Source organism: Psittacula echo, assembly GCF_963264785.1.
Source record: "Psittacula echo genome assembly, chromosome: 5".
Lineage (NCBI taxonomy): Eukaryota > Metazoa > Chordata > Aves > Psittaciformes > Psittacidae > Psittacula > Psittacula echo.
In genome coordinates, this window is record NC_137739.1 from 22315151 (window position 1) to 22337183 (window position 22033).

A 22033-nucleotide genomic window follows, 5' to 3' on the forward strand; every position below is an offset into this window, starting at 1 on the left:
TTGTGGTACTTTGGGTTGTGAAGTTTATCACTATAATGTCCTGCCAAAACAACAAAAAAAGCATTTTACTTGGTGTTCATCTTAGTTTGAGTATAGATCTGTTTTTGTTGAATAAAAGATATGAGAAAATGTTCTACATTTCCTATAGCGTCAACTGAAATGAAGAATACTGCAATAGTAATTCCCTGCTTTGTCTTCACTTTTGTACAGCACTTAACTTTTGGACAGGAGAACTTCCAGCCGCTTGTTGATGTGGCTGTAGGAACAAAACAGAGTGCAGCTAGTAAAAAGAAAGGAATCAAGACGTATTACTCAAATCTGACGAGAAAGTCTTAAAACATCACCTTTCATTAACTGACAGCCAAGATGTCAGATTGTCAGATAAGAAATTTTAGTTTGAAGTTGGTTTTACCCAGTTATTTATTTTAAAATACAAATAAGCAACATTGCTAGCTATTGAAGGGAAACCAGCAGGCATGTAACATGCCATCACCCACCACCCACGTTATATTCATGCAATGCAAGCTCAGATTAGCCACAACTGATGTTATTGAGAATCAAAATTTAGATGGAAATCCAGTTGTCTTTAGCCCTGTCTGACAAGCTGTGAAGCCTGTTAGTGACTCTGGATTTTTTATTTCTTACAGCTGAGTGCTTTTTTCCATTTCTAGGGGATAATTCAACATGGGACTAATGAATTATGGAAAATCAGTCTGATGGTCTATTCTGGAGAGAGGGACAGAGTGCCTGATGGCTGGTGCAATTGCTTGCTTGTTATACTTGAGATACTTCTGATGAAGGATGACTGCACATCTCTTTTGTTTTGCCTTCCAGATCACAGACAGACAATGAAGGGAACGTAACAGCCGAGGCCAGCACAGGAGGGGTCACCACTGATTCTGCTCTTTATGTCAAAACTGGACAGCCTGCTCTCGAAGACCTCTCAGGTATGTCTTGCAACATGAGCTTCTGACCATGGTCTGGTTAAATAATGGGTTAAAGCAAGTTTGAAGTCAAGAGCTCCCTCTTTAGGGGTGGATTTAATTTGGTTTTATTCATAATGTTTTAGTTGTGATGAGTTAGGGTATTTCTTTCAGCTCTTCAGCAATGGAAACCGTGTTTCAATAATCTGAATAATAGATGCTCAAGTTCTGCACAGTCATGTGCCGCCAAAATTTCTTGAAATCATTAGGAATGCTGGATACTTAATGTTTTTCTTGGAAGTGTTCAGCCCCTTTTCAGGATTGAGCTATTTGAAGGATCCTAAGTATTCCCAAGCATTTGACATTTCTTTTTTGTTTTCAAAACTTTGCCTCAGAGCTTACAGAAGAGATTACATCAATTTCCTTGATGTATTGGTTCATTTATAGGTCTGGAGGAATCTCAGTATCACTCACACAAATCTGATCCATTTCAGAAGTTGTTTTTGCAGCAATAGGAGACCAAAATCCAACTACAATTTGCTATATCCAGCATACAGAAGCTGAAACTGATTGTAATTAGAATGCTACCAATCTAAACTAGAAAGTACTTCATGTATTTATCTAAATTCATGCTCCCCTAAGAAGTATATGATGATTAGCAGTAATTTTTAAGCATAATTTATAAACTTACTGATATAACAAAACAATTTTTAGCAACCATGTTCTGCTAAAGATCTAAGATATGGGTTTAGTCACAGTCAAGCCTCCTCCTATTCCAATTTCAGGGTCTATGACTTTGCTTACTGCATACTATTGGAGTATTTCTCATCAGCAAGGTTTATTCATCCACTTAATCTCGGTGTCCTCCAGTTTAATGTGAGTTTTGAAACTGATTGTCCTGCTTGGAACAATCATGTGGCTAAAAGTCTCACAATTTAATTAATTTCATACTGCACTACATATTCTGTCAGTGCTGGGTTTATACCTGGGTGCACATATGCTGGTGGCAAAGGCAAGAGGCAGAGTCATTTGTGAGGAGAATGCATAAATGAGCATATCTGTGTGTACAATTTATACCTAGGTTGATTAAATATTTAAAAGGCAAATAAATGGCACAAGGGATAAAATCCTTGAGGTTTTTTATTCAAGTAGAATATGTAAGTTTTGGTATTTAAAAATGGAAGATGGTTGACAGCCTCAAACAGTGGAGATGCAGAACCTAGCTGTATGCAGCCAAACCCCTCTGACAGCATCAGTACATAGAAGTATCTTAGGGAAAAAGCAGCATACAAAACAGAACGGTTCCTCAACCTAAATGAATTAGAAGAAATAAGGGACAGATTTCTTCTCTCCTTACATAGCAGCTATTGATGCTTTTAATTTAAAAGCACATATAAACCAGAAGAGAGCACATGTAGAGAAGAAAGGAAGCTAAATAGTTTAGTGATGCTGCCTGCTCATGAAGAGAATTTAACAATTAAGTTCTAGTGGCACTATCCAATATCTGTCTTAAGTATACTTACAACTTAAGCAGTTGAATGCCATTTCAGTAAAAATTGGGTATCAATTTAGGCATAGGAGTGATCTCAATAGAAACTGGTTTAGTTTGTCTCATGTATGTTCTCTTAGAAAGTTATCTACCATTTGCGACTTCATATCTGTGAGAGTAATGATCTGTAAAAGAGCACTGCGACCTTTGTTAGGCTAAAGGCCCATAAGTATTTGATGTTCCTTACTTAAAAAGAAGGTAGATCCATGAGTGTAGATAATGCTTTCTGTCTCAGAAACCTGCTGGCTAAAGGAGTGGGTCTTGCGAGGCAGTTATTTGCACTCCAGACAGAACTTAATTGTTGGACCATTTGGCCTAAGTGAATTGCATCTCAGGGAAATTATTTCCTGAGGAGTAGAGACCCATTAAAAAAAAATTACTAATGTGGACACTACCTGAGCTATTGTTGAACCATTGTTGTTCATCTCAGAAAGGCTAATTATGATATAAACATTAAAGTCTATCTTCCCCTCCCCAGGTAGTTCACCCATAGTCAGGGCTCCAGCACTTTGGTGAGTTGTTTGTGCTACTGCTGCTTTGCAGACAAGAGGCTGTGATTTGGTTTTATTGTGCCACCAACCTGTAATCTTTCAGAAACATGAAATTTAAAGCAAATAATGGGGCAGGTCCTAACAGCAGCTGGCACAGGTTGCCCAGAGAAGCTGTGGCTGCCCCGTCCCTGGCAGTGTTCAAGGCCAGGTTGGATGGGGCTTGGAGCAACCTGGTTTAGTGGAAGGTGTCCCTGCCCATGTCAGGGAGCTTTAAGGTCCCTTCCAGCCCAAACCATTCTGTGATTCTATGATTATTTGTCTGGTCCTTACAATTTCTGATTTGTGTAATACAGACGGCCATCTAAGCTAGCAGTTGTATGGGTGACCACTATCCTGGCAGCTTAAGAATGAATCACGTGTGCAGAGAAGGCAGATACAAAATCTTACAAGTTTTAAATTTGCTGTAGTATTTTCTTTGGTCATGAGTTGTAAACCCTTTAGAATGAATTAATTTTCTCTGTGCCCAACAGAAGCTTTGTGACAGCTTTTTGGAGGTTTTCTGTTTCAGCTTATAAAGGATGTTATTTGCATTCCTAGAAATCCACTTCTCTTCAACCTTTTTGAAGGTTTATCTATATATAGCTCAATTGAGCTATATCCAAGACATTTCTCAGTTCACAACTGAGAGCAAGTAAATTTGTCATGCTGAAGCACTAATTAAATTCTTCATTTTATAAAAATAAATTATGCTGAGGCACTATGAGGATTTTTTTCAATGAATATAAACTACTTTTAAAGAACAGTACCTAAATGTGTTTTAGAACAGAGTATTTAAAGAATGGGATTTCTAAATGCGGAGCAAGCCAAAAGTTATCCCCAACTACGTGTCATGTAGCACATTTAAGTAATGATAACCGTGTTGTGTTGTTGACAAGCATAAAGTTTTGCCATTTTACCTAAAACATCACTCAGCACAGAGCACCTAGTGAACACGATTTAGTTTATTGGAAAGCTCTCGTGGTAAAAATGATACCCATTTAAACTGGGGAAAAAGAATATCTAGTGACAATATAGCACTGGAGAGATTGGCTGTGTCGGGTTGATGTTAATTGTGTCGATACAAGAGATGGAAAGGGTGGTATTGATGGAGCAGATCTTCTAATGAGGTTGAAAGTTAACCAGAATTTTAATTGGGTCATATGGGGAAATGACAGCACAGAAAGCTCTAGTGCAAAGGCAGCCTGTAAAATAAAGTTAAGAGTACAGAGCTCATTCTCAGCCTGGCTACAGCAACAGCAGGTGCTGGCCGTAGGGGAATGGTATGTTCATCATCATCGGTTTAGAGCATTAAAGAATAGGAAGTCTGAGGAAAAAATGTGTTTGAGCCAGATTGAGGCAGAGGTAATGGCTCAGGTGTGTGCTGTTTTCCTTTCTCATGGCTTATTTTCCGTGTAGGAGAGGATCCAGAAACTCGGCGGTTACGAACTGTGAAAAACATCGCTGATCTCCGGCAGAACTTAGAGGAAACCATGTCCAGTTTGAGAGGAACCCAGGTCACTCACAGGTAATGGCATGGCTTTGCTTATAAGAAAATCATGGAAAGCATTGTGCTCTTATTTTATCTCTTAGGTCTGGGTGGGGCGCATCTTTGAAAAATGATCACCACTGACAGTGGATAATACTGATCTTGTGCTTTTGGTCTTTAAAGCACAGATTCTGAGTCATGTTCAGTGTTTACTGAGATGTATTCTGAGTAATTGACGGTGGCAGGTTGTCTATAGAATCAAAGGTGAGGAATGATCAGTGCTTGTTAAATGTGCTGAGTGATGTTTGAATATAAGTTACAGTTTCAAATGTTTCTTACTCTTTAACAACCTCAGTGCATTACACCCCCCTCCCCTAACGTGTAATATGTTGTTTAAATAAGCAGGTGAACTGTGTTTGACCCACTTGATAAAGTGCATAACTTGAATTCCTGACCAATCTTTGCACAAATTTCTCTAATATTATTAGTCATCCATGTATAGAACTGCTGTTTCTTTGTAAAGCAGTGTTTGGAAATCTTCAGCTAGACTTAAAATATGCTCTAAATAAACAAAGATTGTTACTACCCTTAAACATTCTGTGCCTTAGATCTTTTCAGTGTTGAAGCTTGGGAGAATAAGCTCTTTAGCCCCTAGTGAGGTCGGGGTCCTACTTGGAGCTCAGTGCCATGTAGACTAAAGCCCCAGATGAGTTCATGGGGGGAAACACTTTGTGTTTTAGCTTTGTATCTAAAATTGAGGCACAGCTTGCAAAGATGAACTCCCAATGCTCTTTTTCTTTTGAACTTTCAATTAATGTGACAGCTCACTATGATTTAATTACTCTAACTGGCGGATGCATAGGGTTTTATATGTAATATGTAAATACATATAAACTGTATCTTACAGTTTATATGTAACATTATATTGCAAATAGTACAATTCTGCTTATTTTAGCAAATATCCACAGTAAAATAAAAGGTAACGCTGTGTTGGCTGAGCAAGGAAGGAAAAGCAGAGTTCATGTGGGTATGAGAAGGTGCAGCTATGGATTAGCTGCAACTAAGCTGTCCTACAATCTATATATCAGCTGAACTCTCATAGAATAGAATCACAGAATCATAGAATAGTTAGGTTTGGAAAGGACCTTAAGGTCATCTAATTTCACCCCCCCTGCCATGGGCAGGGAAATACATATATGATGAACACTTGGTGGCCTGGGTGCAAGAGCAGCATTGTGTAAGAGCAGTGTTGGAGGAATGGACCTGTCTCAAGGTGCTGTGGCAGCTAAGTTCTGTCAATGCTGTTACTCACAGTCTGTAACTTGGTGAATGTTCAGGGTGTAAGGTCTTGCAATCCTCTGAAACCATACAGCAGGCCACACCCAATTAAGTGCATTTCTCTCTTTAAGCACATTGGAAACTACATTTGACACCAGCGTCACCACTGAAATCAGCGGCCGCAGCATCCTCAGCTTGACAGGACGACCGACCCCTTTATCGTGGAGACTTGGGCAATCCAGCCCTCGCCTGCAGGCAGGCGATGCTCCATCGATGGGAAACGGGTATCCTCCACGAGGGAATGCCAGCCGCTTCATCAACACGGAATCAGGACGCTACATGTATTCAGCACCGCTGCGGAGGCAGCTGACATCTCGCGGCAGCAGTGTCTGCCACATGGACATCTCGGACAAGGGAAGTGATGAAATTGATCTGGAAGGCATCGCCATGGACGCCACCGGTTATATGAGTGATGGGGATGTGCTGGGCAAGAATATCAGAGCTGATGATATCACAAGTGGGTAAGTGCCTTTAATTTTCATCTTAAATACTCTGCTGTATGTCATTCTTTAAGTGTGTTTAATGACACTTTTCATAGAATCCCAGACTGGTTTGGTTTGAAAAGGACCTTAAAGCTCATCCAGTTCCAACCCCTGCCACGGGCAGGGACACCTTCCACTAGACCAGGCTGCTCCAAGCCCCATCCAACCTGGCCTTGAACACTGCCAGGGATGGGGCAGCCACAGCTTCCTGGGGCAGCCTGTTCCAGTGCTTACCACCCTCACAGGAAAGAATGTGCTCATTATATCTAACCTAAATCTCCCCTGTTTGAGTTTTAACTCATTGCCCCTTGTCCTAATACTACAGTCCCTGACGAAGAGGGACTCCGACATCCTTGTAGGCCCCCTCCAGATACTGAAAGGCTGCTCTGAGGCCTCCACACAGCTTCTCTTCTCCAGGCTGAACAGCCCCAATGTTCTCAGCCTGTCTTCATATTTAGTCACTGGGATTTAAGCGCATGATTTGAGCTTTAAGTGCATGTTAAGAAAATACATCTATATATAAGCGTACTGTTGCACATGATTAATGTTTTCCTGATGCAGGGTTCCTTGAGGTAGTCAAACACATGCTGCAACATTCATTTATGCCCGCGAGATGGAGAGAGTGAGGCATTTTCTGTACTTCTGCTGAACCTTTATGCTGCCTGAACTTTGATGTGGCAGTTCACTGGAGGGAAATGAGTTTACATCTGTGTGTAGGGTAAAATAGCTGCATGCACAAAATAAAGGCTGAAAAAAAGTTAGTGTGCAGAAATATAAGTTGATACACATTGTTAACAAGGTTTTACATCAACATTTCACCTCTTGAGTAGAAAAAGCATGTATTCTTTGCTCCAAAGTCAGTATTCAATTCGTCTGTTTTCAATTCCTTCTAGAAAGTACAGTCATTTTTTCATAGCTCAAGTATATCAGCATTAGACTAATGTTAAAACTGATCTTTCAGATGTAAATGGCATATTTCTTTTTGTGGCAGCCTTTTTTCCCTGTCTGGCCCTCTTACATCCTTCGCTCTTCTTTAATGTTTTTGTAAGTGACACTTCTTGTAGCATCGGCTTATTTGGAAGATTTAGCGTCTTACTGAAATAGAAAGCTGGAATCCAGCTCCTGCCATGTCACTAACTTAACCATTTTAGTTACCAATCTGGAAACCTCCATTAAGTCTTGCTGCCGGGGATATTTGGATGCTTTCACGCTGCCCTTTTTTTTAAAAATCAGACCTTTTATTTTTAATTTTTTGTTAGGGAAAGCTATAGTAAAGAAGCTGATGCAAAGTCCAGTATAAAATCCTATTTCAGATAAAGCACCAGTAGCTGTTGCTGCATTAGTAATGCATCCTGTCACTAAAGCACCTTGTGCTTTCCTCAAATAAATCAACTTACCCCTGAGTTCTGCAGTGTTTGTTGTACTAACAGTTACTGCTTTTCCTCTGGACTGTGACTTTTATTCAGACTTGTGGCTATAATTTTGGTCTAGAGGCGAGGAAAAAAACAATTTCTGAGTAGCTCCATGGTTTCTGTAAAACACCTGGAGTATGAGCTGAGAAGTGTCCCTGGCAGAATTCTGTCAGCTCAGACTTCTGCTGTTCATATCCTAGAGGAGCCCCAGTCTTTGCAGCTCTTTACTTAGTGTATAAAGTTCAGATTCCAGGTTGAGGCAAAGGAAAAAATAAGAAAGCTGTTGGGTTTGTGAATGACATTTCCTGAGAAATCTGTGCCTTCACTCACCTCTGTGTATTATTTCCTTTTCTGGGTGTCTCTGATCATCCTGTAGGGTAAAAATAAAAAATATAAGTCTCCATCATTGGTAAATACAAGAGTGGTCTTTAGATTCTGGGTCTAAGGGACTTATAATGTAATAAAATGTTTCTGCAAGTAGGTACTTCTGTCACCAAAGCAGTGACTTACATACCAAGAATAATATCAAGAAAGGGGAATAGAACATTTAGAGTCACAAACTCCACAACACTTCACTCCTAACCTTGAGTGTTCAAACAATGCCCCATCCCTGGCAGTGTTCAAGGCCAGGTTGGACAGAGCTTGGAGCAACCTGGTCTAGTGGAAGGTGTCCTTGCCCGTGGCAGGGGGTTGGAACCGGATGGGCTTTAAGGTCCGTTCGAATCCAAACCAGTCTGGGATTCAATGATTCTGTCTTGATCTGAATACCTCTTACTTCCCACTGATTTTTAAAGGAGGTAGGTAACTTTCAGTTTTCACTCATATAACCAGCCACAGATTGATAAATGAGATCTCCATTTAAAGTTCTTTAGGACAAGAAGAGTTCTGTGTACAAATATTTCCTTCTGCATCTTTTGCCCTTAGCTACAAAAGCCTCTTTTGCTAAATAATGTGAGTTGGTTTATTGATTTATATAGCACTACTGTAGTCATTGACTTAGTTCCAAGGACAGAATCTGTATTATAGGTCAATCCATCATCAGATCCAGCTCTTTTGCCAGGTTGTGGGCAGAGTTTGGAGGTTGAGCAGTTTGGAGGTCCTCTCATTGCTGGGTGTTTGGAGGGAGCATTCCTGGAAGCAGCCCCACAATATTGGGGTTACATAGCCTGTGGAGAACAATCATATGTGTGTGTGTGTTATTTCCTGAGAAGGGAATGTTGCAAGTACTGAGTTGCAGTAGCAGCACTGGATATAATACCAGTACCAACAGAGAGAGAAAAAAAAATGAGAGTGTTACCTTTGCTGAATCTCACTGACATCTGATCATGCTGGATTGCCATCTCCAGCACAAACAAATGTTTTGGTAGCCTGTTTCAGAAGTTATCTTCCCCAATGTCAGCTTATTCCCAATAATAAAAAAATAGGAGGGTATGGTGTCTTAGTAGGAGAGGAATAATATACTGCTTAGAAATCAGAGAGGTTGCTTGTAACAAAAAGCATCCATGTGACTCCCTGCAGAACATATCTCCGAGATCAATGTTAGGGTGGACAGGCCCAGTGTTTCCAGAAGCTGAGTTATAGTATGTGGAAAGCAGCACAAGAGGGCATTTATAGCATGAATAGCTCTTTATTAGCTGGTATGTGTTTCACTGTGTCATTTTTCAGACTTGCTGCAACCCTGCATTCTGAAAACCTTGGATCTGTGTTTTCATTGGCAAACTGATAGGGCAGAAAGCCAAACTATTTGTTACAGCCAAAATAAATCCAATATCCAAGATAAAATATATTAGCCCTGTGCTCCTGATGCTTTCTTTGAAATGTACTGGGTCATGGGAAGTTTCATTTGGCCTCCTTTAATAAATCTGCTCAAGCAGAGCCCTGGCAGACACCAGGATTGCTTTCATAGACTTAGAAAGAATATCTTTTCCAGTCGTGCAGAAAATATCTCTTAAACCAAGAAAGTCTCCAGAAGGTGGATCAAAGGTAAGAAATTTTCTTATTGAGGGAGCTAAAACATCAACCAAATGACAAAGCAACATGAGTAGGATTTGTGTAAGGTGAGAAATAAGCATCCAGCCCTCCTCCCTCAGCTGGTGGCTGAGCTTGAGGCTTCAGAGCTTCACCACAAAGCCCAGAATTGTGTCACCTATCCACCCTAGAGATTGTCGCAGGTAGGGACATTAACTCTCATACCTTCTGGGGGGTTGTTAGGAAGGTTTTGAACGCTTCGGTCTCCCTCTAACTACTAACTCGTACATACCTACATCTTACTGTTCTTGCCTCCCCTCAGTTCTCTCTAGTGAGATGTAGGGTTAATTTTCTTTTTATCTGTCCTTAGAATGGAGCAAAAGAGCTGTTGGTCAGAAAAGCCTTTGAAAATTATTTTCTTTTAATGTAATTAATCCTCTGCCCCTGTTTCTGCTGCCCTAGTGTGCAGCTTTTGATGCAGAATTACCGGCGTGGATATACCCATTCATGCTGGTCACTAAGTTTCTCAGGAACTCGCTTTGGGTCCACAAGCACAGCTTGTCAAAACAAGTTTCTGCAGAAGAATGGCTGTTCCAGCTATGTTCCAAGAAATAGTGGAGTTGATGATTTGACAGCTCAACCACCCTAGAGCTGTACCCTGGAGGTAGGGCAGATGTGAGCTGCCCCATGCACAGACCATGGGTCTGCTGCCTGCTAAGCTGGCCTTTGGGGACTACCTGAGCTCACTCTCAGGTGTATTTCATTAAGAAATATTACCTAGTGACTCTTCCATACCTCACTCAGACATTAGATGAGGACAGAAGGGCTAACCCTGCATATGATGTTCAGAGGCCTATGCTAAAATTCTCCTTCCAGTGATCTCCCACAGGTGCGGTGGCTGTTGCCATGGGGGAATAATGACACTTTCTACCTTTTTATTAACTTCCCCATTTATTTGATGCTTTGGGGCTGATACATTCCCATTCCAGATCCCCATCTCCACAACTTATTAATACTTTTGTGTGTGCAATGCTCACAGGATTATGATTCCTTCTTGTTTATTCAAGCCTTTATGCTCCCCAGGGAGCACTACAAGCAGGTGAATTAGGGAATTTTAGAATGGTTAAGGTTGGAAGGGACCTTAAAACTCATCCAGTTCCAGCCCCCTGCCATGGGCAGGGACATCTTCCAATAGAACAGGTTGCTCCAAGCCCTGTCGAAACATGAATGAAAGGATGCTGAAAGGGAAAGTAGGTCACTCTGGGCTGGAGAATCAGGCTTTATCCTCTCAGTTCAGTCAAACCCATATGAAAGCATCATGCCCTAGGTAGAAATCATCCTTATGGTGCAGATGCCTGTCTACCCTTGGGTAACATGCACCAAAACCATCACTGAAGTAGAGTTCTGTTGTAGACTGAAATCTAGGTGTTACATCTCTTAGGAGGCGAAGGAGAGTTTGAGAGGAAGAGCTGAAATTGAGGACTCATTTAATTGAATGTTGAAGTGTAACTGGTACTTGTAGGATTTTTTTCAGCTCAGATGATAGATTTTGTGCTATTTCAGTCAAACAGTGAAGCATCTTTTTCAGATGTCAGGCTTGTGTGGTGAAACAGACCTTCACTTGGGCTAAGTTTTTAGAGAAAGGTAAAGATTATGCAGTTTGCTGCTAATGAGAACCTGATCTTGATCACAGGAGTTAAGATAAGCTTATTCTTTCTAAGCTGCCTGCAGCAGGAATCATAGAATGGTTTGGGTCAGAAGGGACCTTCAAAGGTCATCTAGTCCAACCCCCTTGCAGTGAGCAGGGAAGTCTTGAACTAGATTAGGTTGCTGAGAACCACATCCAGCCTGACCTTGAATGTCTTCAGGGATGGCTAGAAATCAAGAGTGGCTGAGCTAATCATGGTGAGAATTAAAATCTGTTCTCCCTGTACATTGATTCAATGCTACCTATAGTCTTTTCCCATTTAATTTTTGCCGTGGTGATTACCACTGTATTTTTTCAGTGCACTTTGAGGTACAGTGGGTTAGTGTTTTTACTGGGCATTGTTCTTTAAATGGTATGATTTTAGTGATAAAATTTCATCTAAATACCGTGGACGGGTAAAACTGCATTCCTTACACTTATAACATTACTAAGCATCATTAGGAGGTTTATTTCATTTCTCCTCTGTGCTTGACCAGTGTTTATTTGAACTGCCTTCTGCCTTGCTAGGACTGGTTGCTTATATTTTGACCTTTGCAACATAGTAGCAATATGTGGTACATAGATAATTAACACAAATAATGAAGGACTGAGGCAACTCAAAATTTTGACTTTTATGAAAAAGTATTGGGAAACCTTGACTTCTGGTTTTTGTTTTAGTAAGCTATGTTGAACTGTTTCAGAACTAGCCATTGAACTTAAAATCATAGATGTCCTGGTGCTGTGAAAATGAAAAGAAAAAACTAGGACAGTGTTTAAATCACAGTAATATTCCAAGAACGGTACTGCAAGCATTTTCAGTATTAATAATGTATATTATTTTAAATATTCTGAAATATTGCACTTAGTTCAGGAATAGTTTTGGTGTCAGCTTCACCACTAAAACTATTCGAACATTTATCACAAATGGTATCTCAGATAACATGCTCCTATAGAACTTATTTTTGCAGTGTAGGATTTAGCGCAGGCAGACATCAGAGACCTGTAAATCACACCCTTAGAGATCAGCTGGAATCAGGCTTATTTTTTTTATTTGTATACTGCTAAAAAGACTCGCATTGGATCATGTGTAGTAGTTGTCAGTAAAATGAACCAACAAGTTGTAGTGCGTTGTGGTTTTTGCTTACTCGTACATACTGTCCTAACATCAGTGACTACGAAAATACCACTTAATAGCCATTATCCTTATCTGGGCTTGTTTTTGTAATAAACACCTCAGCAGTGTTTGAACTGCTGCTTCTGTGCCAACAGGTTTTTGTAATCTGAGCAAAAGGGCAGTTTCTAAAGCACAAGATAAGTACTGGGGCTAACCAGTAGAGGGAGATGCAATCATACACATTTTGTACGTGTGGATCCCCTGGAGGAAAGGAGCATGCATGAGGTTGTCCAAAGGAGAAACTCTTCCTCTGCTGCTGACCCTGCTGAGAACCCCTAGAGAAGCAGCACTCTCTCATTGCTCCTCTTTGGTCAGACGTCCTTCCTCTCTCTGACAAAATTAAAGAGGCAAATGTAAAATGGATCACTTATTCTATAGCTTATTACTATGATTTTCATTGAAATAGATTCTGAGAAAGTATGAGGCATTTAAATCAAAATTGGCATATGCAAAACCCCATTGAACAGCTGCTTGGTTCTGGTGGATCTTCAGCTTGCTCCAGGCTTGCAGCCTGCGCTTGGCAGGTGTGATCCTTGTCCTCTCAAGTAATGAGTTTCCACCCATGTTTCACTGGGGTGTAGACTGGCATATGCACACCTGAAAGGATTGATCTCTTGGGTGGTTTCCAGTCTTGTCTACCTCATTTTCTCAGGTTGCCATCTATGGTCACCTCTGCCCCAGTATAGGTCATTTATTTCCTGTTAGTGATTGACTGGATAAATCTCAGAAACCATGTGGGAGTTGGAACCCCAGGGTTGGTCCCTCCTCCTTCCAAATGTCGTAATGGCTGTTATGATTTTCTCTTCTTTGTACAGATGAATCTTACAATGAGGTGATCCATTTGGGTTCCACTGTCCACTGGCCCAGCTCCATAATGTGGATGGTTGATGCCCATAGAATGCTTCAGAGAGTATTTAGTCTGGCATTAATGTTAGGTTAGTCTGGTTCTTAGATTAATTCTTCTGTGAGGTGAGTAATCTGGATTTTAATCCCCTCAAACAGGAGTGAACAACTGTCTTTTAATGACTCTTTTGTGCTACTCACCTTTAACTTGGGTATGCTGGACATATCTTTGGGCTAGAGAGGCTTTGCCCCCAGACTTAACATTTGCTATGGCCTGACTCCTGCATACAGGAAGTGCTCACAGCTCCAGGACACGGCCCCCAAACCACAGGATTAATTTGGTATTCTCACTGGATTGAACTAAACCTGCTCAGAAGATCCCAAACCATAAAGATATGATCCCAAAGATATGGTTTGGGAAAAATGTGGGAAATGGCAATAAGCATAGTTAACAAGATTGCATCTTGAAAATAATTCAGCTTTTACTTGTCATTTGGTTACAGGGGGGGAAGAATTCTTTTAGTCCTAATGAAGTCCTAATGCTTTAACAAAGCCCTTGCGTCTCCTAGAAAAGTCACTGAAGACTCATATCCAAATTCCTCTGCAAAATATGTGGATTTCTGCTCTGTCCTTGTCTCTTCCCAGGTCTTGCTATCTCAGGTTTTCTCAGGTCTTGCTATCTTCTTGTATGTGTGTTAATCACCTGGCTTCTTTGAAGCCTGGTTTGAGGGCTGTTAACAGTTAATATTGGCCTTTGAAGTCCTATTGCTGTGGCCAGAGTTCTCTTTCAAGATACGGTGCTCCACTCATTTCTGAAGGACTATTCAACTCCAAGGTAGATGAAGAGGGATAAGTAAGGCTTTAACTTGCCCTTTCTTCTCATTAACAGCCTGAAGAAAGGGCAGTAAGTTGAGGCAAGCAAGTGGAACATAAAATAACATTTACATTTAACATCAATATAATAATTTTGATCATGTTCATCGTATTTCCAAAACAGCAGTGGAGAATTTTGTGCTGTTGGTTTTTAGCAACTGGCAAAATTAGACTCCTTTAATACTCAAAGTTTGTTAAGCTTCTTGATCTCGTTTAACTAACTGTAACGACAACACAGATGAAGCCTAGCGAAAATACATGTTTAAAGGAAAACACTAAGAATAACAGTGTTATTGCTGCAGCTAAAAGGGAACACTTTTGCATGTCAAAGTGGATGTTGATTTATGGAATAATCCAAAAGCTGTAAAACTTACAAGCTTTTTGTTTCTTCAAGTTTCAAGCACTTGGGTTGCTATGCAAGTCTCCTACCAAGAGGGACTTGGACAGCTATTTCCAAACTAACCTTGAATCCAAGGCACCAAGAGGAAGGAAGGCAGGAGCACCTAAACTGGCAGAATCAGCTTCAGGCTGGGGGCACATTGCTGCTCTCCTGCTTGTCAGTTTGGGATTACAGAGCCATGTGATGCTGAGTAGATCAGGGTAGGTTTGTCTGGTCTGTTGTGTGCTGCTGATTTACCTGCTGCTCCTTCTCTTCTTAATACTTAAGTAAAGAACGCCTGTCCCTTGGCTATCTATTGTCAAAACTGGAAAAAAAGTTATATTCATACGTTAAGGAATGAAATGAATATATATCTGAAGTGGTAGAGGTGTCAGGCTACAAAAGTAGGTGTGCTGTTGGCTGGCTGTATACATGGGTAAGTAGGGAGTGTGGACAGAAGTCCTGTGACTCAGACTGCTGGATTTTACCAACCCCTGGCATAATCCATTCCTGTTTCCTCAGCGTGCCTTTCAGGAAAGGGAAATAAATCACTTCAGCATCAGAAATACCCTCAAAATATTGCACTTGGAAGGACTTTTTAAGGCATTCAAAATTTCAGAGGCATAGAAAAGGTGTATCTGGCTAAAGAAAAGAGAAGTGTAAAAGTCCAGATTGTCCAGGGAACTCCAAAGCACATTACTTTATGTCCATAATACAGGGCAGGGAGCCACTTTCTCCTAGAAAAATAGTGTGACCTAGAAAGCAGGCTCCACTTGTGTGTTAGAAGTGCATAATTCTGCTCTTGTTTAACTTAAGTCTTCTAATAATCCAAGAAGTTTGGTTAATTTTGTTTCCTTACTGATGAAATGTGAAACTACAGAGATAATTAAGCATTAATTCCTGAAAAGATTAGAAACTCAGTTTAACCAACATCATCACTGTCCATTCATTAAGTATGATTATATTGGACTTCATTAAAGGCAGTTATTCCCCATTGGCTATTTGTACCATTCCTAAAGCATCTGAGTTATTAAATTCTTTGAATATGTAGTATTTACCCATCTGTATTAGAGTCACAGAGTCTGGATACTATGCTTTTTCTCAGATGATATGTTTAAACTTCTTACTTTGGGGCAGGCAGGAAAATACTTTGAAATACTTGGTTTTGCACTGAATATACTTGCATAGTTCTCAAGATTCATAAATCTAGCAAGGCATCCAGTGCAAATTTGTCATGTTTTTTTAATAAGAAAAGTCAAAGACATGACACATCATCGATAACTGCAGTGTGCCATTGCAGAGGAGAGGCTAGTATACTGGCATTCCATATGTGCAGATGTGTGTAGGACTATAAATTCTGTTAGAATTACATGCACGCAGGATAATATTTTTAGGTTTATTCCTCCCTGAGTGGAACCTTCTAAGACTGTCTTTAGAAAAATATACCTTCATTATACTCTCCTATCACATAATGCAAAATCTGCAGCAGTAATGAAGTTGCATTCATAAAGGCACGACGGTTTCTGAGAGCTAAGACAGGTTTAAGTTTGAGGGGAGGAAGAGGAAGGAAAAGGAAGCAATAGCTGGAGATTTGTGGCCGCAGTAACTTCCAATCTCCTCTGTGCAATGAATAACAGGGATTTTTTCTTTCACTTATTTTAAAGTGTGTTTACTGTAAATGTGCTTTTCCCCGCAGAATTTAGAAGCTAGTACCTTTCCTTCTTTTCTTTCAACTCACTGCTGCATGAAGGACTTAAGGAACTGTTAGTTTTGTCACCTTTTTGGAATTAAACATTCCTGGGTAGAGGACATTGCATGTAATGAAAATAAGATAGAAAGCTTTCAATCTGTGATTGCACAAACCTGTTTCAAAATACTATTTTGTATTCTAAGAAACTTGTCCTTTTGGTATAGTGGGTAAAAGTCATTGTCTATATGCTTGTGTTTACAGGATCTTGATTAGAAAAAACTCACAATCTAGTTGTCAAAGATGACAGAAGCATCCAGCTTCCATTAACTTGTGAAAGATGTATGGAAATCTGACTGTCAGTTTTCAGTTGGATGCAACTGCAGTATTATTCTGTGTATGTATTCTAATCTGGATCAGCTTGCTGAGCTTCTACATAGAGGATGAAGTCTGTTGATGGTAGTGAAAAAAGCGTTCCGAAAAAGCGTTCCATTAATTTCAGCATGGCTAACGAGTAGTATATTTCATTTCACCTATTTTGAGTAATAAGCATGGAGAACAATCTATTTCACCTGTAGCTGATCTTTTTTATCAAAGTACTAGTCGCATACCAGAAATCTGACAGCAAAGCCAAAAGCTATGTTTTCTAGTACGTGTACATTGGGTATGCATACAGAAACATGTTTCATGTGCAGACAAGTATCTGCAATAAACCTATTAATGTATGTGCATTAGATGTTTTTGTAGAATGCTGTTTGCATGTTTGTATAACAATATGGTCTTAGGCTCCACTTCTATTTTAGTAGCTCAAAGGGAAAATATATTCTTCCATGATAAAATATTTATGTACTATATCAAACAGAAGGTAGAATGCTATACCTAAGGCGAATTCCACACAAGTTATAGTGTAACTGTTCCTCATGCTTTTTACAGGCTTTAAGAGTTTAGAGAATCGTGTCCCCATGGATTTGCTGAATGGGGAATCCTCTTGTGTCTGACTTAACAGCCTTAGCAACCTCTTTGTTAGACTCCCCAGAGAGACTCCTGGGTTGTTCCTGGGAAGGCCCTGTACAGATTTATATACCTGAAACAATAACCAGCAGATTGTGCAAGGCTTCTTGACTCTTTACCAGCCCATTTTGATAAATTTAGTGATTGGATTTGACTTGGGTGAGGTACATCTGTTGCAGTAACATCTTGCCAGCAAAGACATTGCTGGCTGCAGCTAGGATCATCTCTCCTTCCTTACTGCTATTGAGGGTGTCTTGCCGTTAGGGAAAAAGCTCTGTGCCTTGATAAGCAGGAGGAATATCCCTGCATATCTGGATATTACTCTCTGGACTGCTGTCGATTTGCTAAGAGAACTAAAGGATTAAGAGGATACAATCCCATCAGCTCCAAACTCTGTGAGGTATGTTACATGTCCAGCAGTATGCCAGAGACAATAACTGTACTGTCAGGGTTGTTGGAGTTACTACAGTCTCAGGTGTCTATAAACTGTCGGTGATGCTCATGGAGATGTACCTGGGCTGACAAAAGTAGTGGTGGTAGCACAGAGCTCACTCCTTGCCAGTGTCGTGAGTGGCAAAGGGGACTTGACTTTCTAGTTTAAAGCTACCTTGCTTGTATCTGTAGTCAGAAGTGGCAAAAGATACATCCTCCTGTGTTATTCTACCACTTGGACCTTACTTACTTGGAACTACTGTTGTGAAATGCTGCAAGATGTTTAAAAGCATTATTGACATATTGATGTAGGGCAGCTCATGGAGCAACTCTTCAACTTCTTAGTTTCAATATTAATATATGAAAACATTTTATTCATAAACCAAACTGCTAGGTAATTGTACAGTTTTTAAAGCTTCCTTTCCTTGGTTACCACCACATCCTGAAGTTACATGACATGATGGCAGTTGCTGTCTGCATTGGTACAGACTAACAAAAATGCTGAATGACACAACATGCATTATTGTGAGGAATTGCTCTTGGTGACATTTATGTGTTCTTGTCCACCATCTCTGTTAAATTTAAGATTCATTTTTCATTTGTCTAAAGTAGAAAGTGCTATTTTAGCAATTTGTGAGGTATCATATATACACCTGGCACTTAATATCTAAGAACAGTAACACTTTTTAAATGCAGATGTCTCTAGGCCACACTTGCAGACAGAGTACAATGCAGGAGCCAAAACAAGGCTGACAAAAACTTTCCATTCATGCTGCAACTTTGATTTCTCACAGTAAATCTTGGGGTACTCATTGTTCATGGATCATTGGCAAAATCTAGGATGTATTCAATATGATTTTTGCAGTTAACTTGTCAAAGGATTGAGATTTCCATCATGGTGTTTTAGCCCATACAGAGTTCAGGAGGGTATATATAAATCATGCATTTTTTTGGACAGGAAAGCATCATTAATGATAGCATTCAGAAATATTAAATTACTTCCAGCTAGGCAACCTTAATGAAAGTTAAGTCTTCACGTGTTGAAATTCAGTTCTTATTGATGTGAGAGACTACAAGATGTTATTGAGAACGAGAGGCAAAAAATATTCCTCTGCACTAGTAAAGAAAGTTTCCTTGTTTCATATTCTGAATAGTATTCTTCACTTAAAGGTGAGCAAATTGCAGTATACAATTAAAAACATGCAGAAGATAGGAGCAATAATACAATAATATATAAAAGTTCTCCTGTTTGACGTGTTGTTTTGCTGTTCCAAAGGTATATGACCGATGGTGGTCTAGGACTCTATACTCGAAGGCTAAACCGGCTGCCTGATGGCATGGCTGCGGTGCGGGAGACTATGCAGCGCAACACTTCACTGGGGCTTGGAGATGCTGACAGGTAAGATCTCATTAGCAAGTGCTCACCTGTAACACCATGTTGATTCACACTGTATCTAATGCATATTGGATCTCAGAAATGAAATAGCTTTGGGAATTCAGATACTGAATACATGGATACAACCTTCTCCAGAGTATTTTAGGTTTATATGTTCACAGAAGTATCAGGATAAATGCTGACTTGATGTCTTCTGATTGCTTTGCTGGAATCTCATCTAGGTTTTTGTGCACAGGATACAGCACAAGAAAATATAAAACTTCTATTTTGACAGTGTTTGAAATAAAAAAGACCAAATTTTCTTCTCATTTCCACTGATTCTTCCAAGTCCAGTGATTCAGTGTGAACAATCAAGGCCAAAGATCAAGAATTAGGGGACTAAAAACCATAATTTATGGGAGTGCGATCATAAAGGAAGCTAGGGAGATGGACAGTAATGAGACCTATGTTCTGTTAGAGCTGAGGTATATGGGTTAAATACCTCTGCTTTTAATGGCATCAACCTATAGCTGCTTTTTCCCCTTCCAAGCTCAAAGCCTGGTGGGTGCTGATGTAGTAAGTGCAGCACATACATTTTCTTCTGTGAGGGGCCCCTAAGTATAAAACATGGATTTTGACGTACAGGTTTGAACCAATTTCTGAACTAAAAGTTTTTTCTCATTTTGTTATTGGTAAGACTTTCCAGGGACATAATGTAGTTATCTGAGTTTGATAAGTGTTACTTTCTTGGTTGTGATGCATAGATTACTAAGGGAATACAAGTGCTGGAGAATCTATCCTTGTTTTTAAAGAAATCTGTACTAAATTTGCTTTGGTGTTCTCTTGATATTAGTAAAGAGCAGGTTGGTATATTTAAACATATAATAATATAGATTATATTCTTGTTTAAGTAACAGTCAACCTTTTGGAGAGCTAGTGATACATTCCTCATCCTTGATTCCTTCTCTCATCCAGTATTTTTTGTGCTTGCAACACTTTTTTTTGGCATGTAAATTATTCTCACATTTTATTTGCTAAGCTTCTTCCCTGAAGACACTGCACATCAGGAGCAATTGCATATGTTCCACAAGAGAGATTAGTTGTGTGTTTAAATATATTCCACTTAGAATGGGACTGTGACACACTGAAATGTAGTTTGCTTTCATTGTTTCAGTTTTGAAAAATTCTTTGAGTTCATATGGAGGGGCTGGACTGCACATACAGTAAATAAAGACTGTATGGTTGGCAATATAGCTGCAACACAGGATGAAAATGGGCATAAGGAAAAGAGGTTGAATAAAACAGTATGGTAATGAATCGCTGTCTTCATGGTGTGACTGGAGGCAGCAAGCCAGAAGTGCTGAGCTGCTTTATGGGTACACGATGGAGATAACATTCAACTTGTTCAAAGCAGGTGTTAATTGAATGCATGGGAGGAGGAGTGTGAGAGACTATGAACCTTTGAGTATAAGGTTAATCATTAAAAGATTATCAGAGGAATTTTTGTAATATGCTGACTTGGTTAGTTTCTTGTGTTGCTAATTGTAGACGTTTAGTGGTGAAGCTTTTACTCGATGGCTCAGATCTTAGAAGGTACCTTTTCCCCTGCAGCAGGGAAATCCAAACAAGGCAATTTAATTTAATGCTTGATTGCCAGGTTAATGGAATCACTGCACAACACAGCTGAGCTTATTTATTCACTTCAAGAAAATCTGTGTTTGCACAGAACAAAGGCATTTTTAATGAAAAAAGGCATTGAAAATGCCTCTTTATTTAGTTTGTGAAATTATTTTCTCTTTTTAAAGTTGCAAATGAGCCACCTATGGTTTTGACTCTTCAACATATATGGACTTGGTGTGTACCATCTGGTTATTTAAGTTGATTTCATATTGTCAGGTGCAGCTGCTTAATTTGAGACTTACTGCCCTTACTTTCATATATGTAACTTGCATTGATAAAGCCATATGGATAAGAGAGAAGAAATTTGAAGCTTAGGTTTGAGTAAATCTTTTTGTAATTGCTTTCTTGTATAACCTATTATTTACAAAAGACAATTCAACCTATGATGATTTATCATATCCTTGTGAATAGGAAAAAAGACTGTATTAATGAATGTAAGTTTGTCAGGGGTGGTTTTAATGCTGTTACTAGGGAAATGTCTATATGGCTTTTCAAAAAATCCTCAGTGATGAAGTGCTTTAATAACTACTTCCAAGCATGACTAACTTGGATTGTTTCATTTTCAAATGTTACTTGAGGTTGCATGAATTGCATGTCGTTGCATGAGAGTATAAGGCACAAAAAGGTCTTTCCAGCTTCTGACTGTAAGGACTGGTCTCATCAGATAGCTGATTACCTTGTCACGGTACTTCCAACAGCTACAGCATTGGTGAACTGTAGGTAAAACATGGCTTGGGTCTTTAGCATGTTCTTCAGGAGTGTTTCTGTATCGTGGTTCAGATCTGTGATGACTACAAGGACAGTCTTGTCACACTCTTAGTTAAAAGCAAGGCCATATTCAGTTTAACTCTTAGAAGGACTTATGACTGAAGCTGGCTTCTGGCAGTACATAGCATTTTTGGTAGCCAAACCTTTTGGCAATCCCAGGGGATTCTGTGGAACTGGGAGAGGAGATGAACAGGAAAGAAGAACTGGAAGTGAAGCCAAAACAGAGCAGAAAGCCAAAGGGCATTCCATGCAGAGCACGGATTTATCATTATTGATACCAAGTGCAGATTTTTTTCAGATGCTGTGGTCTATAGTAACTTCTACAGATGGTAAAAAGGGCTTTCAAAGATAGCTGAAGAGTAGTATTTTGCTGTTAATTTGCATTTCATGAAAATAGATTAATGTCATTTAGGATTATGTCTCTGGGCTCAGGTAG

The 22033-nt window shown here is 39.7% G+C and overlaps 1 protein-coding gene across 3 annotated transcripts in view; it reads left to right on the forward strand.

Moving 5' to 3' along the window:
• The window catches only part of NAV2 (neuron navigator 2), a gene marked incomplete at its 3' end in the record, with an annotated part of 419083 nt that overhangs the window by 309528 nt on the left and 87522 nt on the right, over window positions 1-22033 (forward strand). For all 3 annotated transcript variants that reach the window (XM_080619489.1, XM_080619487.1, XM_080619488.1), the window contains 4 exons: window positions 835-947; window positions 4419-4527; window positions 5898-6287; window positions 19051-19173. In XM_080619489.1, coding sequence (XP_080475615.1) covers window positions 835-947; window positions 4419-4527; window positions 5898-6287; window positions 19051-19173 — 735 coding nt within the window. The remainder of the gene's footprint in view (window positions 1-834; window positions 948-4418; window positions 4528-5897; window positions 6288-19050; window positions 19174-22033) is intronic.